Consider the following 18,504-nt stretch of genomic DNA (forward strand, 5'->3'; position numbering starts at 1 on the left):
AGCTGATTCACTTTGTTATAAAGCAGAAACTAACACACCATTCTAAAGCAATTATACTCCAATAAAGCTTTAAAAAAAATAAAATCTTAAAAGCATGAAAGAGATGACAACAGAGAAAAGAATTACCAGCCTAAAATCTAATGAAACATGATAACGCAGAAAGGTTAATGGAATAAAACCTTTGTTCTGAGGGTATTTGCTGATCCCGGCAAACTTGAACTTGGGGTTTGACAGCCTCATGGGGAAAGGGAGACAGAAGTCAAAGACCAAGAGTGGACCGTGGTGAGAAGTCTTACAGGAAATGTTCTGCACAATAAACTGAGACCCCAGAGCACTATAACTTCAAGGTAAGGATAAAAGAGAATTAAACCTGTCCCTTTCCTAGGTGACTGCAAGGAAAGACCTTGGCATTGAGCAGAGCAGGGGGAAAACCCTGAGGAGTTGTAATCACAGCCCTGCTGTAGATTTGCAAACCAAATTTGCAACAGCTAAGCAGTCCATAAAACTCCAAACCTGAATTTAGTTTAAAGTACTCCCAGACTGATAATGACTTTAGTCTCTGGCAGAAATTAAGTCAAATCCTCCCTGGAAGAAGGTATTTTTATTCTGGGCTTCAAGGAATCTCCTCAAATAATTTTTCGTGGACACAGTAAAAAAAAAAAAAGAAAAAAGTCACATAGGAATCAAAATGCCATGAGTGAGAACTAGCAGAAGCAAGAGATGGGAGAGACCCAGATCCAGAAAGACTTCAAATAATCAAATTATTCGACAGGTATGAGAAAATAAATATATTCCTTATATTTAAAGAAATGAAATAGAAGCTTAAACATTTCTTCTTGGTACACGTATTCAAAAGAAATACCTAGGAGATTTAAAAAACATAACAAATATAACTTACAGAAATTAAAAATACATTAACAGATTAGACAGAGCTAAAGAAAGAATTAGTAAGTATCCAGAACGCAGAACAGGAAAACAAAAGGGATGGAAAATACGTAAATGAGGCCAAGTGGTATTCGTAATAGAGGGAGAAGGTCTACCATATGTTTACTTGGAATTCCAGAAGGAGAGGAGAGTGAGAGGGAATTGGGCAACTGGCAATATTTGAAGAGGAATTTTCCAGAAATATTAAAAGATAACAAGCTATAGATTCAAGAAGGCTGGTGAAGTCCAAGAAAAATGAATTAAAAGAAATCTAACTTTTACACATTATGGTGAAACTGTAGTCCTAAAAAATAGAATAGGAAAAAAATTTAAAGCAACAAACGAAGAAAAAAAGAAGTTATTTCAGAGTGTCAGTTACTGATATATTGATAGCTGATTTCCTAACAGCAAATTAAAAACACACAAGGCAGTGAACTGTAATCCTTGATGTGTTCAGAGTAAACAACTGTCCATCCAACAAAATGATATCTTAGGAATCAGGGGAAAAAGGCAAAAACTAAGAGAATTTATCATAGGTGATACACAAGAAAGGAAATTCTATAGAATGTACTTCAGACAGAAGGATAGAAATCTGAGAATGAAAATCTCACTTGTTAGAAAGAATGAAGAACAAGAAAGTATTAAATTTGTGGGTAAAACTAAATGAACATTTACTAACTGAAATGATAATAATGTCTTCTGAGGTTTGAGATAAAAGTTCAAATTAAAACAGTTGAAAATAGTGATATATAAGCTGGGAGGGGCTAAATGGAGCTAAAGTGTTCACAGATCTTTACGTCATCTGGGAAGAGGGTGAAGGTGTTGATTAATTCCAAACTTCATACATAAGTCATGCATGTTGTGACTCTAGGTTAGAATTGGAGATGATAACTTTCAAACTGGCAGAAGGAATAAAATGGAATGATTTGGAAAGGTATTCGATGAATCCAGTGATGTTAACTGCTGTACTATTTTGGGCATTCACTGATGTAAGTAACTAAACACTTCAGTTAAAAGACCATGAATATCAGTCTGGACAAAAATGATCCAACTAAATGCTATTTATAAGAAACTCATATAGAAAAGAAAGATACAGAAAGGTTGACATTTTAAGAGGATAGAAAAAGAAATACCATGAATTTGCTAACTAAAAGGAAGCAGGCTTGGCTATATTAACATCAGACAAAATAGACTTTAAGACAAAAAGCATGATTAGGTATAGAGTTATTTTGTAATGATAGAAACTTCAATAACAATTAGAAATGTGTATGGAATGAATAACACAAGGTCAAAATATATAAAGTAATAATTTCTAGAAATATTCAATGGAAATAGATAAATTCACAATCATAGTAAGAGATTGTAATACTCCTCTTAGAAACTGATGAAGCAAAAAAGACAAAAAGTCAATAGTGATACAGAAGATTAAAATTACATGGTTTAATAACTTGGCCTAACACGCATTCAGAAGTTGCAGAATACACACTATTTTTAAGCACACAGTTACAAATGTTGACCATATTTAGGGCCATGAAGCAAGTCTTGACAAATTTAAAAGGCTTAAATCATATACAGTATGTTTTTGATCACAGTGGAATTAAAATCAACCACAAAAGAATTTCTAGTATGCCTCTATATGTTTGGAAATTAAGAAACATAATTTTAAATAACCCATGAGTCACAAAAGGTATTTTAAGGAAAAAAAGATATCTAGATCTTAATAATAATGAAAATGTTGTATATTAAAAATTGTGGAATGCAACTAAAGAACTGCTTAGAGTGAAATTCATAGCCTTAAATGGTTATATTAGAAAAAGAAAAAGGACTAAAATTAGTAATCTAGGCATCCATCTAAAAAATTAGTAAGAATAGCAAATTAATCCCAAATAAAGTAGAAGGGATAAAATAATGAAGATATAAACAGAAGTTAATGAACTAGAAATCAAGCATGCAATGGAGAGGTCAAACAGGCCAAAAGTTGGTTCTTTGAAAGAAATCAGAAAATAAAACTTTTGGAGAAGTTGATGAAGAATAAAAGAAAGAATGAATTGATAACAAATATTAAGAAAGGAAAAAAATATATCACTACAGTTGTGCAGACATTAAAAAGATAAAAAGGATATATAAATAACTTTGTACCAATATGTTTGATAATGTAAATGAAATGGATAAATTCCCAGAAAACAATAACTCTCAAAATTGAATCTAGGAACACGGCCGACTGGGAAGGTCTAGGTTCTCATATTCCCATGGAAATACAAATACCTAGAAAGTTATTAAAATAACTTTATAGGAGCTCTGGAAATCAGTCAAAGGTCTATAGCAACCAAGCAAATGCCCAATCAAGAAAAAAACGACATTTAAAATGGTAGGAAATATGATGGCAGTTTTACTTGCCCTTTCCCTGAAGTTTAGAGGAGCAGCAATCCAGTTCCAGTGCCGTTACATGAAATGGAGAGAGCAGAGTGAACTGAATTTGCAGCTCTCTAACCTGACTGCAAGCTCCTTGAGGGATTTGTTTCTATCTGTCACATCAATGAATGCAACCATTTAGAGGAGAATTAATACCAATCTTCCTGAAACTCTCCCCAAAACTGAAGATGATAGAACACTTAACAAACTCATTCTACAAGGCCAACATTAACCTGATACCCAAACCAAAGACAATATTAAAAAGGAAAACTACAGGCCAATATCCCTTACGAATATTGATGCAGAAAATGTTTAAAAAATACTAGCAAACCAAATTTGACAGCATATTAAAATGATTTTACACCATGACCAAGAGGGATTTATTCCTAGGATGCAGGAAACAGAAACCTGAACAATACTATAATCATTAAAGAAGTTTAATCAGTAACTAATATCTTCCATAAAGAAAACTGTAGACCAGATGCATTTCACAAAAAGCACTACCCAAAGCAGGGCAAGAGTAGCTGTTGGTAACCAGCCTGGAAGGGGAGACCTTCTTGCCTTGGTAACAAGAAACAAGCTCTCCTTTGACCTTGCCTGGTTAGTAATATGTAACTGGGAGTATGTTGGGCTTGCAGCGGAGGAAGTCACTTCATGCCAAGCCAGTCTCTCGGTTCAGCACTTGTGGTCCAGCAGCGTAGCCTGGCCCTCAGCATTTCGCACTGGAGTGGCTACTACAAAGAAAACTAGGTGGAACTAAGACGGCTTTCCAGGGCCTGCATGAGGCCTGGGATCTCGGGGCTTTATTACCAGCCAGGCAGAGGGAAACCATTTAACTCGCCAGCTCCCATCCAGAGCAAACCCTCCCTTTTCACACTGACAAGCCCAGTGCTAGTCTCCATTCCCCACCGCAAGAGCCTGGGTCTATCCTGACTGGGGGTATAGAAGAGGGGGCGGAAGTTAAGGGAAGGAGAGGATGTACCCGATGGGAGAGAGGGTCTCCCGTCTCATAGCCTCTGTTTCCTCATAATAATGCCACCCCTCTGGTTTGCGGTGAGGAAGAAATGAGATGAGGCCCTGTGCCTGACACTTAGAGGCCATTGATAAAGAAGAACTGTTGCCATTATCGCCGCGCGTGGAAGGAGGGCTGTTGCGTTCCAGTCTCTCTGTTGAAGGGCTGGGTAGATGCAGAAGTCTTCCTACTCCAAGACCACAGAACATGGCAGCTGGGGCTGCAGGCTGAAGGAAAAGGCTCGGTGATCACCTCAAAACTCTCTCCAAGCAAATTACTTGAGTTTTCCATTAAAACCAGAAGGGGTGCCAAGAGGAGGGAAAGTCACAAAAACGCTTTTTTTGTTGTTTTTTTGATATTTTGTGAAAACTGATGTGGCTCAGGGAGAACAGGAAACATAATGGGAAGAGAAGGCTGGCAAGTAAGACAATTTTGATTAGAAAGTGGAACTTAAATATGGAATATCTGTTTAAGAGGGGCCAGAAGCGCCAGAACTTCTCGCTTATTGTCAGGAGGTGTTCTGAAGATGCAGGGCGGGAGGGGGCTTCTTTTCGACATCTAGTCCATCAGGTACCCCTCAGATCAGAGTCTTGCAGCCCAGACAGAAAGGGGAGCCTCCCAAAATGCCTATGGTTTCTGTTCCAAATGAGAACTCAGTGGGACCAAGTGTCGCTGGAACACAGTAATCTGCTCGATCTAATTACCTGGGGTGTTAGGACCTGCCAACTGATGCCAGCCTCAGCAAAGAAAAAACAGAAGCACCTGTGAGGTCTTAAGAGTCTTTTTGACTTGGGCTAGTGACTCTACGAGCGAATGGTCTTGTTAGGTTGTTTCATTGCTGTTCGTCCTTCTGCTTCTTTAACATTCCAGACAGCCACGTCTCCTCATCTGGCCCTCCACACGCTCTCCTCTCCAGGAACACCTAGCTTGAGGAGGTGGCGTCTGCCCAGAACTCACAATTCCCCACCTTTCACTCGTGAACCTCCCTCTGCCTGGGATGGATACAGAAGTAACATTAGGCGGTCCTGCCCTGACTCGGTGGTTAAGGTGACAAACTTATGCAAGTGCAAGTAAAATTTTTCCTGACTGCTTGCTGGTTATAACATCATGTAAAAATAGCTAGATGGAAGTTCACCAAATTTGGAGGTAGCTTGGAGATGACCTGACTTAGAATAGGTTACATGGGGTATACAAAATTCTTTGGGAGGACTCCTGCGAAGAACACCCCAAACCTATGTCTCCTGGGGCATCTAAAACTGAGGTTCTCAAAGATACTTACTATACCTTTAAGACATCATCTGTAGAAAACATGCAATGGTTTCAAATACAGTATTAGCTGAAATCAAAACATAGAAATGTCAATACCTCAAAGGACAGGGGTCAACTTGCAGTCAAGCTGCTACTCGCAGGGGCAGCTCGACAGTGCTGTGTATCTCAGGTGAATGGGAGGCAAGGATTTCTTTTCGGATGGCTCAGGAACCTCCTGTGTAGACAGAGGATGCTGGCTAAAGCAGGTAGGAAACATGCACAGGCCAGTATCTACTGGAGGCAAGGTGATGGCCACGGGGCAAGCTGGGCTCCTCTCGTCTTGAATCAAGAGTCTCTGCTCCCAGAGTTGACCAGGCCCCTTTTTGGGGGAAAGTGTGAGAGGAAGGAAGGCAGGCTCTTTGCCAATCAATGCCAAGTCCTCATATTTGACTTATTTAGGATCAAGCAGGGGCCGTGGCCCTCAGTCATAGGGTTGCCAGATAAAATACAGGACACCCAGTTAAATTTGAATTTCCAATAAACAATGAATAATTTGTAGTATAAGTGTGTCCAAATATTGCATGGAACATACTTATACTAAGATTTTATTAGTATTTATCTGAAATTCAATTTCCACTGGGCATCCCATATTTTCAGCTGCTAACACAGGCACCTCTACTTGGGCAGGCCACCAGGCTGAGTCTAGCAGCAGGAAGGGGGCATGGTCAGGCCTCTGGTCTCTGGGAGAGCAAGGTAGCCCTGTTACCAGGGAGCTGAACAGGTTATCATCAGGCATTGGGCCAGGATCCTCATCACCAGAACTGAGGTACAGGGTGGGATTCAGTCCGAGGACCAAAGCAAGAGTTTATGAACTAGAACAAGTATATCAAGTCCCAGCAGGATCTCACTCTCAGGAGCAGCTCGGGCACTGAGTCGCTGACTGCCAGGTCTAGACTTCCTTAAATTGCCAGGGGCTAGGTGTAAGACTGGATTGTAAGAGCAGGGTTTCTGTAAGAGGGGTCCCTGGGACCCTTGAATCGAGAATCACCTGGGGCACTTGGGAAACATGCAGATTCCAGGGCTCCACCCAGACCTGCCGAATCAGAATCTCTAGGGGCAGCCCTTGAAAGCTGCATTTTCCCTAAGTGCTCCTGGTGGCTCTAACTCGCACTGAATTTGAGAACCAGTAGCATAGAGCCGGGAACAGTGCGTGCAGTGAGGCATTTTGGTGAAGCCACAGACTCTGGAGTCAGACCACCCAAGCTAGACTTCTAGCTCTATCATATTATCTGTGCAACCTGGGACAAGTGACATAACCTTTCTGGGCCTTAGCTTCTTTATCTGTGAAAGAGGGATAGTCATTGTACCTATCTCATAGGGCTGTTGTCAGGATTAAATAAGAATATATGAACAAAGCACTCAGAACAGTGGCTGGCATCTAGGAAGGACACATACATGTTAGCCATCATTAGGGGCTGAGTGGACCCACTGGGGAGGAAGAGGACGGGGTTGGGCCCTGGTCGGTACCCATGTCCTATGCCTTGTAATAGAGGGGGCTAAAGCAGAGCTCCCGAGACAAGCTGTTTATTGCACCAGAAGTCAGAAGGTTGATTAATAAGAGGGACAGTCTTTAAACGCATGGGTGATCATGCTTGGCTAGAATGAGAAACTAGGAAAATGGATATTGTTCATTAAGCTCTAATTATCAGGTAAATTGAATAAGGGGTAGGGAGTCCATGTGTTACTACAAGTAATTAATGTGCTGCTTCTTTCCCTGGTAACCCTTTGATTTGCACCACCTAACCTGGAGTCTTTATCAGGCACTGGGATTTTGGAAATACTGGCTGCTAATTGTTTTGGTGAGTCCCTGATTGCACTAAAGAAAATGGATGTGTCCTGCTCCTTCTAATGACTCAACCACAGGGGAAGATAAAGTGGTCCTAGCCCTGATGAATTAAGCCCAGAGGATTTGGAGAGGACAATCATTCTCTTGTTCATTTAACAAATCTGGAGACAGTGTCTCCAAGTTGGTAACGTAAATGTGACCAGACGTAGTCTGTTTAGGAAAAAAACATCACCTGTCCCAAGCTGCTCTTGAGTTGGTTGACGTCATGACCTGGCTGGCTCCCCGTTCCAGTGGCTGGATTCCTGCCCAAATCCCTGCGCAGTTCCTTTGAGGCCACAGCCTTGCCCCTGGAGTCCTGGCCCCCATCCTCGACCTGGAACTAGACCTTCTTCAGCCTGGGCTGGTCCCACGCTCTGCTGAAACCCAGCTCCCCCAGCCCGCTGTGGACTTCAGGTCTGACCTGTCTCTAGACCAACCATCTTCCATGCTTTTATTCTGACTGATGTCAAGAAATCTGATTGTTCCTTCTCATGGAAAATATACAAATTGTATCAGTGAAGCATCTCAGGGGGGCAGTGAAAATGCGAGTCACTCTGTATGTCCCTTTCCATCTAACACACTGTCACATGTCATGGTGGCCTGGGATGCTGGTGAGTGCCCATTGGGTGGCTTCTGCCAGGAATTAGAGCCTAGAGGCAAGAGCCAGCTGGGGACAGAGTCTCTGATGTCTCAGAGAGCCTCTGTCTTCTATGGAAGTGTAACCAAATAGAGTTTAGAGTATTAGAAACGTTCAGAATAAGAAGAAGAAGAATAGCTAGTGGTTGCTGAATGCTCACTCCGTTCTTGAGAGTGTTCTAAGTGCTTGCATGTATTATCTCATTTAACTCCCCCATTCACCCTATGACGAGCTTTGAGGCACTATTATTATCTGCATTTTATAGCTGAGGAAACTGAGACAAAGAGGCTAAGTCACATGCCCAGGGTCATACAGCTGACCAGTGGCAGAGCTGGGTCCAATCTTGTTTTCATTTTCAAGAATTGAGCCAAATGCAGTCTCCTTGTATCAGACATCTGCTCAGTGCTGGGGTAGGAGCAGTTTGGGGGGGGAGCAGGGACTGGGTGTGCAAAGCACCTTCCAGACTCCTGTGTACTGTCCCAAGGAGAGATAAAACATCCCCCAAAGTTCAAGAACAAATGGAGAATGTTCTGCTTGTACTCAAACTGAAAGACTTTTTCACTCTTACTGGGTTTGCACCAAATTCTCATTTTGCCGGTTTTCATATATTAAAGTGTCAATCAATGGTCTAATGCGGCTTCAGCAGACGATCTGGTAACGTCAGAGGAGCACTGGTCAAAGAAGGTCGGAGTGACGGGGGCAGCCCTTAGCCGTCCTGCCCTCCCTGGGTGGGAGAGGAGGTGTGAACTGGCGCTCAGAGGCCCTCTGTCTCTCTTGGGCCAGTGGCTGCTTGGGGGCTGAAAGAGAACTCAAAATGTTCATAGCAGCATTACTCATAATAGCCCAAAATTGGAAACAACCCAAAGGTCCATTGATGGATGACTGGATAAACAAAATGTGGTCTCTGCATACAACGGAATACTATATGGCCATAAACAGGAATGAAGTACTAATACATGCTACAACATGGATGACCTTGAAGATATTATGCTAAGGGAAAACAGTCAGACACAAAAGGCCACATATTGTATAATTCTATTTATATGAGACACACATCAGGTTAGTGGTTCCTAGGAGCTGAGGGGCTGGAGGGAATGGGGAGGGACTGCTAATGGATACAGGGCTTCTCTTTGGGTTGATGGGAATGTTCTGAAATTTGATAGTAACGATGGTTGCACAACTTAGGGAATGTACAAAAAAAACCACACTGAATTGTGCACTTGAAAAGGGTGAATATAGTATGTGAATGTATCTCAATAAAAATAATCAAACAAAAAATAGAACAGCAACAAAAAGGAGAACACAGAATCCACCCTATCAAGTCTCAGAGCAAAACACTATCTTACGAAGCTGGGCTGTGGGAGAGAGGCTCCTCCACTAACCTTGGCATGGCCTTGGGGAAGTCCTTTGCCCTCTCTGCACCTCAGTTTCCCCACCTGTCAAATGGCATTGTTGTGAGAATATATCCCTGATGGAATTTTTGGAAACTATAAAATGCTTATTTAAACTTACAATGCACTAATTACAAGAGAGGTATCATTATAGTACTTGAGGGTGAACATCATTATAGTACTGATGGGATTTTTGGAAACTATAAAACGCTTATTTAAACTTACAATGCACTAATTACAAGCGAGGTGTCATTATAGTACTTGAGGGTGAACAGAGAGCTTAGAAGGATGATGAAAGGTAACCTTCTGCCATTGCCTCCATAATAAGAGATCTGAAGAGGTAGCACTATCCTCGTGTGCGCAGAAAAAAGACACTCGCTTGCTCTCACTCACTTTGAAAGAGTTGCCAGCTGCCACCCTGACTGCCAGGCCCATCCTGATCTTCAGTTTTTCAAAAGATGAGAAATTTGGGGGAGGCGAGATAAATTAGGAGTTTGGGATTAACAGATACACACTGCTATATATAAAATAGGTAAACAACAAGCACCTTCTGTACAGCACAGGGAACTCTACTCAATAGCTTGTAATAACCTATAATGGAAAAGAATCTGAAAAAGAACACACACGTACAAATATATATATCTGAGTCACTCTGCTGTACACCCGAAACTAAAACAATCTTGTAAATTAACTATACTTCAAAAAAAAAAAAAAGCTTAAAGAAAAAGATGAGAAATGTGGAGGCTGCGATGAAAGGTTTCTGTATCAACAAGAAGAGGGGAAAAATCTTCTAATATCTACCTTCCGTACAGAACGCCAGTTGGCACCACCTCTGCCTGGGGTGTCCCGAACTTTCAGTCCTGGGAGTCCTTTGGGGATCCCTAGTCTCCCTAATCTCATAATAAGTGGCCTAGGGGAAAGGACCACGCTCACTGGGTTCCAGGACTGCAAACTCTCTATACATTCTCTGTCCACTATCCATTGCTTTTTCTCCTTCCCAACTTCCATATGGGTTTCCTCGGTTTTCCTGGGATCCCCAGGGAACATCCTAGCTCTCCTCTACTTTGAATCTATATCTTAATAGCTTTCAAATCCCCAATAAAGTGTTTCTCTCCATCGCCAGTTATTAGCACTTCGTAGCAGGCCTTTCAGAAAGACACTTAATTAAAAATCTTTTGGAAGCTTAAATAAACCATATGCACTGCACTCTATCCAATAAAAAGCTACCCCCTTAACTTCCAAAATAATTGAACTTATTGCCCATGGATCTTGTCCTACCCTGGCAGAGCCTGACTGCTTTTCTTCCTCATATGTATCCACATAATGGATTCGATATCCATCTGTTTTTCTTAGGATAGGGACTGCGTTCAGAAGTTTTATTAAGATAATTGATAAAAATAAGAAAATTAATTTAACCAGATGCAGAATTCTCTGCCCCTCCACTATTAAAATAGTTGCTTCTCCCACTTGTCTAGCATTGAAAAATCCAAGCCCCATGAGGTCATGATCAAGCAGTGTTCAAACAGGGGCAGGGGCCAGGGGATCAGGTCACCCTCTCTCCTGCTCGGTCCTCAGTCCCAAGGAAGTCCAGGCCACAGTCCATCCAGAATTTCCAGTGTCCTGGGCCTCCACCTGCTCTGGGGCCACCTCATCTCAGAAGTACAGTGCACTGGATAACAGTTTGCCAGCTCTCTTTACAAGATTTTGGGCGGGGGAGGTGGCTTGGGTAGGGGACACTCCAGTGTCTTAAGTCATTAGAATGCTGATTTCCTTCTTTCATTCCAATTTTTGTTTATCTGAATTAAAAACCGCTCTTTGCCGTAAGTAAAAGGACCCAAACCCTCGGGAAACCAGCATCAGCAGCCAGATGTGAAGAACTACTTCACGGTGTGGGCGGCCTTTCGGCTTTGGTCTCTTTTCGGGGCTCACAGTTGCCTAGGGAGGATAGCAGAGCCTGTTTTGGGGCTGCGTTTATGGTAAATCCTGGCTAAGTCCGGCCCAGACAGCGCGCGGCCGGGGATTCAGGCGACCGGGAGCAATGACATAATGAATGAGAAAAGGCTCCAGGCGGGAGATTGGTATTCGTGCCTATTCCCTTCTCAGTAGCGTGCGCAGTATGGGGGTGACGGGTTCATCTTCAAACAAGGAGACACATTACTAGTTTGGACTTTTCAGCGAGAGGAAGTGCATGCACTCTTGATTTTTCAGTCGTATCTGTCTTTCCGTTAAAGGTCCCTAGATGTTGAAGTCCCTCGCGGAACGCGCCCCAGCCCCCAACCCCTGTGTCCGCCTCCTTCCCCGCGGGTCAGGAGGGCGGCAGTGTCCAGACGGTGGCGCTCCGGGACAGTGCAACCCCCTATCCCCCCACTGCAGCAAGAAGGCTAGTCTGGGACAAGTTTCAAGGTGCTTGCTGAAATTTTCTGGGAGGTTTCTCAACAAGAGTCATAACTTTTAGTAGCCGGCACAAAATCCACCCCCGTAACCAAGGTCGTTGAGGGAACGTGTATCCGAATCTCTCTCGCCCCTGTAGCCCGAATCTTTCGGATTTCCCGTAGCCCGTGCGCTCCGAGAGCCTGGGCGCACCGCAGGGAACTGTGACGCCTGCGGAGGGAGATCCGCGGGGCGGGGGGGCGGCCCGACCCGGTTGAGGTTGAAATGAGACCCCCCCGCAAGGGAAAAGGACTGAGCTGAGTTATTCCTGGGGCGGGGGCCTCTGGTCTGCCGGTGGCTTCCAGGCTGCGCAGCCCAGCACCTCCGCGCCTGTCCCGCCGCTCCGGCACAGCTCCCCGAGCTTACCCGAGTGCCCCGCGCCACTCCGTAAAGCTTGCGGAGCACCTAGACAGGGGACGGGAGTCGAAGCCGCTCGTCCCGGGTTTCTTCGAGGAGCGGCAGTCCAAGAGAAGGGCTTTCCCCCCCGTTTTACTTTCCCCCAGAGCAGCCTCGAAGCTCCCGCAGCCAGGATGCCAGGCAGCAGGGAAGGGGATGCGCTCTCACTCTCGCTTGCCCCAGAGTTGGGGGCAAGCGGCCACCATCTACCTCTCCTCACTCCCAGAGTACAGACACGATCCCTGCTCCCAGAGCCTGACGTAGGGGCCCTCTCCTCAAGGAAAACACAAGTCGGGGACCGGATTGAGTGGCCACCTGCCGCTGCTGCTAAGGGAGCCAACCAGCTCCTGCCAGGCACTGGAGTGGGAATAAATTCCCTAGAGACTGCTGCCCAGATTGGGGATGGAAGCCCCCGGCAGCTGTCCCCTGCTTCCCGCGGAGTACAGAATGCTTTGAAAAGGCAAAACACTGGGATGGGATGAACCTCTCAAGGAGACTGCAGAGGAGAATATCTAGGGTTCAAGGGGCCACTGGCCGCTCCTCACGCTCTGCTGGGGGCTTCAGGCAGGCTTGGGTTGGCACTGGACCCCCAAGAGGGACCCTATAGCCCCGCTCTGCAATCTACAGCGCTTTGCCAGGTGTTTGCGTAAGAGAGGGAGGGAGAACTTGCTAGAAACGGATGCGCAGTGGCTGGTGGGGAGGAGGTGGATTCCGAGCTGGTCACGACGCAGGGTACCTGGGGGATGTGGTGGGAGGGGGAGCGGCTAGAGGGGAAGCACATACAAGGCAGTCGGAAGCAAGACGACACCTCGATGTGGATTTGTCCAAAAAGAGTTGGAGATCAAAGCGGGGGTGATCAGGGAGCTCTGATTGGTCGGGGGGAGGGATTTGGGGGTGGGGCTAGCCGCCTCTTGAGGCTTTAAAAGCTCATCGGAGAGGGGCGGGAAAGCTGTCATTTGCTCTCTGACTCTCGGAGGGGTGGCAGCTTTCCTGAAGCTCCTGGCGACAGAGCAGGTGTTCGCTGTCCAGACCCGGCTGGGAGGACCTAACGGTCTCCAGCAGCAACATGGGGCCTACCCTGGCAGTTCCCACCCCATACGGCTGTATTGGCTGTAAACTGCCACAGCCAGACTACCCACCGGCTCTAATCATCTTTATGTTCTGCGCAATGGTCATCACCATAGTCGTAGACCTGATCGGCAACTCCATGGTCATTTTGGCTGTGTCGAAGAACAAGAAGCTCCGAAATTCTGGTAAGACCCCTTTCCTTCTCCCTACCCACCGTGCAGCCGCTTGCAACCCCTACCTAGGGTGTTAGTTTGGGCTCCTGCAATAGGGAACCTGTGGACGGGCCCTGCTCCCCATTTCCCTGCCAGCCTGAGTGATGATGTTCTGCCGGGGGGCCCCATAAACTTAGAGCTTCTCCAGGCTGCGGAGGTTCGGAGAAGCTCTGGGCATCCAAGTGCAAATCCCCGTCCCCGCGGTGCGCGGCACACCGCCGAGCTCGGCCCCGTCGGGAACCTGATGCAGAGGGAGCCGGCACCCGAGCGGAGAGTCCGGCGGCCGCCCGGGGACAGCACGCCGAGCCGGACGCCGCAGAGGTGGCCGCGCCGAGGCAGCGCGGGAGGAATTAACGCGGAGGGAGCAGCGGGGTTGCTACCCGCTCCGGTAAAGTTAAGTTCTCGGCGGCTGAGGCGGCGCTTGCCGGAGCGCAGCGCGGCGCCCGAGCCCAAGCCCGGCCGAGCCCCCGCTCGCCGCAGCCCTGTGACTCCAGGGCGGCTCCCGGGCAGCTCCCGGGCGGCGGAGCGCAGACCCCCGCGCCTGAGTGTGAAGCAGGGCGGTCTGAGCCCGCCGGAGCCGAGCTCCGTCCGCCCGTCCCAGGGCGCACGGCGGAGAGAGGCGAGCGGCCGGCTGGGCGCAGCAGGCGGTGGCAGCGACGGCGGCGGCGGAGATCCCGAAGTCCGTAAGCGGGGTACCGGGGGTCGCAGGGCGGGGCGGCGGAAAGGTGCGGGAGCTCGGCGTCCCGGGGGAATAGAAGACGGCAGAGCCGGTGAGGATCGCGGGAGGGCTGCAGGAGAGCTCAGAGGGGATGGTGGGGGGCGCAGGGAGACCGCAGAGCGCGGGGATGTGGGACGAGGTGGGGCGGCGAGCGAGACTCCCCTCGCGGCCTGCCAGTGCCAAGGGGAGGGGGCCGGCTGCGAGCGGGCCTGGGGGCCGGTGCTGGAGGCTGCAGGGCGCTGCGCCCCTTGCCGGGGGCGGGGGCGGCAGACGCTGCGGAGCCTTGAGCCGCCTTTGCAGGTTGGGCGGGAGAGGGCTCGAGAGGGGAGGTGGGGGAGGGGCGAAGGGGCCCAAACTCCCAGCTCGGGCCCCGGGAGGGAGGGGGCGGCGCCCAGGGTCTCCGCCGCCTGGATCCCGGCCGGCTGGGGCGGGAGGGCAGAGGGGAGCGAGGGGGCGGGGTCTGAGGGGGTCGGGCACCCACAGGACCCGGGCGGGCGGGGTGCCGGGGAGTGGAGGCCGCCAGTCTCTGGGGGGTTACTTTGCTTGGACGAGGAATCACAAACACCACACAAGTTTCTAAATGCACTGACGGGCACACAGTCATTAAAAGTTTTCTTTTAAACTCTGATGGGTGTGTCTGATTTCTCCTCGGTCCCCCAGAGACGTGGGGCCGCACACTTGGATCTCACGTGCACTCCAGCAGTGCGGTCCCAAGGGGCCCAATCCCGGAGCCCCCGGGGGTTGGGGCACCTGCAAAGTCCATTTTCTCTTTTTTCCTTTTCTCCTTCACCTTCCTTTCCTTCCATAATTCAAATAAAGGTTTTTAGAGTTGTTGTGGTTTTGTTTTTAAGTCTTTTCCCTCTCTCTTCTCCTTTCTTCTCCGAATTCATTACTTTGAGGGAAAACCCTAGAAAGAACCTCTTGGGTAGAAAGCGCCGAGGCCTCGCCTTGGCAGTGCTGGCGGAAGGAAGCAGAACGAGCCGTTCCTTTGCCCTTTTAAAAGTGCTCATTTTCTCCTAGTCCGAGATGAAGTGCAATATTTTGCCAAACCAATGCTAATTAGCAATGAGGTGTTTCCAGAGAAAGGGCTCCGCATCTGCACTTGGCTTTGCAGGTTTTACAAACAGCGTTCCTACCGCCGGCCTACAAAACAGGAGTGCCCCCCCCCCGCCGCCAGCACTTTCCTGTTTAGCCCGCAGGCTCCAGTAAAGCCCAGGGCCGGGGGCCTGGAACCAGTGTGCAGGGCGGCGAACGTGCTGGTGCCCGGCTCTGCTCGGGGACCCGCGTGAAGCAGGCAATTCTGCTAATCCTTGCAGGGATTTTCCTGATTTTTTTTCCCTCTTTGCTCACTATTTCTCAGACTAAATTTTACAGGGCCTCTCCCCGCCCTCAGTTTTTACTCTTAGGTTACTTCGGAAATGGTAAGTATTTACTGGGCTAGGTCTTAGATTATTGTCTGTTCCCGCTGGGAAAGACCGCTTAAGAAAACGACATGCCCTTTCTCGGACAGTTCTCTTTAGACATGTTTGCGTTGTAAATGCGATGGTAAGTTAGAGAAGGCAGAGGGCTAATTTGTTTTTTTCCCGGGGTTGGGGGAGGTTGAGGCTTCCTGACAGTCCTCCAATCTCTCCACCCACCCCAGTCCCTACCCTCCAGCCCGTTTCCAACAGACAGCTCCATCCAGCTCCCCTCTCCCCCCGCCCTCCCCCAACCCCTACTCCGCCAAAACTTTGCATTTTGTTTTTGTTTAAAGTGATGGCCACAGGTCTGTGTGTGTGGGAGTGTGAAGGGCTCCCCAACGGGCTTTCGTGTTTACTGCTTTCTGACTTCACTTTTTTCCCAAAGCAGAGACGACGTTGTTTGAAAGGAAAAAAAGGTTGTCAAAGGACAGGTCCCCCAAACCTGCTTGTGCATCAGAATCATCTGGAACATGCTTGTAACTAAAAATAAAAACACAACTGTATTTCTTTAAAAGAATTCTAGAATTCTAAATTGTCACGACTCCAGCTGGCCTTTTCCTCCAGCTTATATTTGTAGATTTCCAAATGTAACCATTTATTCTTCTCTGTCTTCCTCCCCCCCACCCCCACCCCGCCCCAATATGCTTTTCAGGCAACATCTTCGTGGTTAGCCTCTCTGTGGCTGATATGCTGGTGGCCGTCTACCCCTATCCTCTGATGCTGCACGCCATGGCCATCGGTGGCTGGGATCTGAGCCAGTTACAGTGCCAGATGGTTGGATTCATCACAGGGCTGAGTGTGGTCGGTTCTATCTTCAATATCGTGGCGATTGCCATCAACCGTTACTGCTACATCTGTCACAGCCTCCAGTATGAGCGCATCTTCAGTGTGCGCAATACCTGCATTTACCTGGTTGTCACCTGGATCATGACTGTCCTGGCTGTCCTGCCCAACATGTACGTCGGCACCATCGAGTATGATCCTCGCACCTACACCTGCATCTTCAACTATCTGAACAACCCTGCCTTTGCCGTGACCATCGTCTGCATCCACTTTGTCGTCCCTCTGCTCATCGTGGGTTTCTGCTACGTGAGGATCTGGACCAAAGTGCTGGCAGCCCGTGAGCCGGCTGGGCAGAACCCTGACAACCAGCTTGCTGAGGTTCGCAATTTTCTAACCATGTTTGTGATCTTCCTCCTCTTTGCAGTGTGCTGGTGCCCCATCAACGTGCTCACTGTCTTGGTGGCTGTCAGTCCAAAGGAGATGGCAGGCAAGATCCCCAACTGGCTTTATCTTGCAGCCTACTTCGTAGCCTACTTCAACAGCTGCCTCAATGCTGTGATCTACGGTCTCCTCAATGAGAATTTCCGAAGGGAATACTGGACCATCTTCCATGCTATGCGGCATCCTATCCTGTTCCTCTCTGGCCTCATCACTGATGTTCGGGAAATGCGGGAGGCCCGAGCCTTCGCCCGCGCCCGCGCCCGTGCCCGTGACCAAGCCCGCGAACAAGCCCGTGAACAAGACCATGCCCGTGCCTGTCCTGCTGTGGAGGAAATGCCGATGAACGTCCGGAATGTTCCACTACCTGGTGATGCTGCAGCTGGCCAACCTGAGCGTGCCTCTGGCCGCCCCACGCCAGCCTCCGGCCACTCCAGGTCTGCCTCTGCCCACCGCAAATCTGCCTCTGGTCACCATAAGTCTGTCTTTAGTCACTCCAAGCCTGCCTCTGGTCACCCCAAGTCTGCCACTGTCTACCCTAAGCCTGCCTCTGTGCACTTCAAGGCTGACTCTGTCCATTTCAAGCCTGCCTCTAGCCACCCCAAGCCTGCCACTGGCCACCACGTCCCTGCCGGCAGCCACTCCAAGGCTACCTTCAGCCCTGCCACCAGCTGCCCTAAAGCCACCGCTGGCCACACGAAGCCTGCCGACTATCCTGAGCCCGTTGCCACCAGCCACCTGGAGCCTGCCATCGCCGGCCAGCCTGAGCCCACTGCTGCTGGCCACCTAGAGTGTGACATCACTGGCCTCCCTGAGCCCGCTTCCAACCCCGCCACTGAGTCCCCCAAGCCTGTTGCCAGCCCACTGGAGCCTGCTGCTGCCGCTGCCCCTGTTGACCCCATTGTGGTCACCATTGCCACCAATGATTACCATGAGGTTATGGTTATTGATGTTGAAGCTGATTCTGATGAAATGGCTGTGTGACAAATGCTCTGAGGGGTGGCCAAGCAGTGGTCCACTTTTAAGGCTGGCTAGCATACGTAACACAAGGTGAGATATCTTAGTGCATCTACACACAGACACACGCGGACACTGACTCACAGACACAGTGTGAGCTACACCTACCTTTCATTATGTACTCTGCAAAAGTGTGAGTGTGTGTGTGTGTGTGTGTGTGTGCGCGCGCTTGCTCTTTTAGAGACCAAATTCCCCTCAAGTTTGACTTCTGTTGTTCTGAGCCTCCCTTTCCTCCTGTGGTTGACTGTGAGCCCACAGTGATCCTTGAACTTGTAGACTTTGGTTTTTCCCCACTCCTGTGTAACCGTTTCTCCCCACTCCTCATTTCCTTCTCCTTGTTCCTGCTTTCTTCTCCCATTCCTCCAGGGGGTGGGTGGGGGAGGAGCGCATGCGCAGTGGTAAAGGTGCGCTGTGGTAAAGCCTTCCGTAAAGTGAATGTGACCGCAGAGCTTTATGTGTTTAAGTATTTATTG

The 18,504-nt window shown here is 48.2% G+C and overlaps 1 protein-coding gene across 1 annotated transcript; it reads left to right on the plus strand.

Annotated features, from left to right (window-relative positions):
- The first annotated feature begins 13,401 nt into the window (after positions 1 to 13,401).
- GPR50 (G protein-coupled receptor 50) lies at positions 13,402 to 17,998 on the plus strand. Its single transcript, XM_036840748.1, has 2 exons — positions 13,402 to 13,588; positions 16,446 to 17,998. Exons 1-2 carry the CDS (start codon positions 13,402 to 13,404, stop codon positions 17,996 to 17,998), a joined length of 1,740 nt encoding a protein of 579 aa, XP_036696643.1.
- Positions 17,999 to 18,504: the final 506 nt, after the last annotated feature.

This window comes from Balaenoptera musculus, chromosome X, assembly GCF_009873245.2.
Source record: "Balaenoptera musculus isolate JJ_BM4_2016_0621 chromosome X, mBalMus1.pri.v3, whole genome shotgun sequence".
Classification (NCBI taxonomy): Eukaryota; Metazoa; Chordata; class Mammalia; order Artiodactyla; family Balaenopteridae; genus Balaenoptera; species Balaenoptera musculus.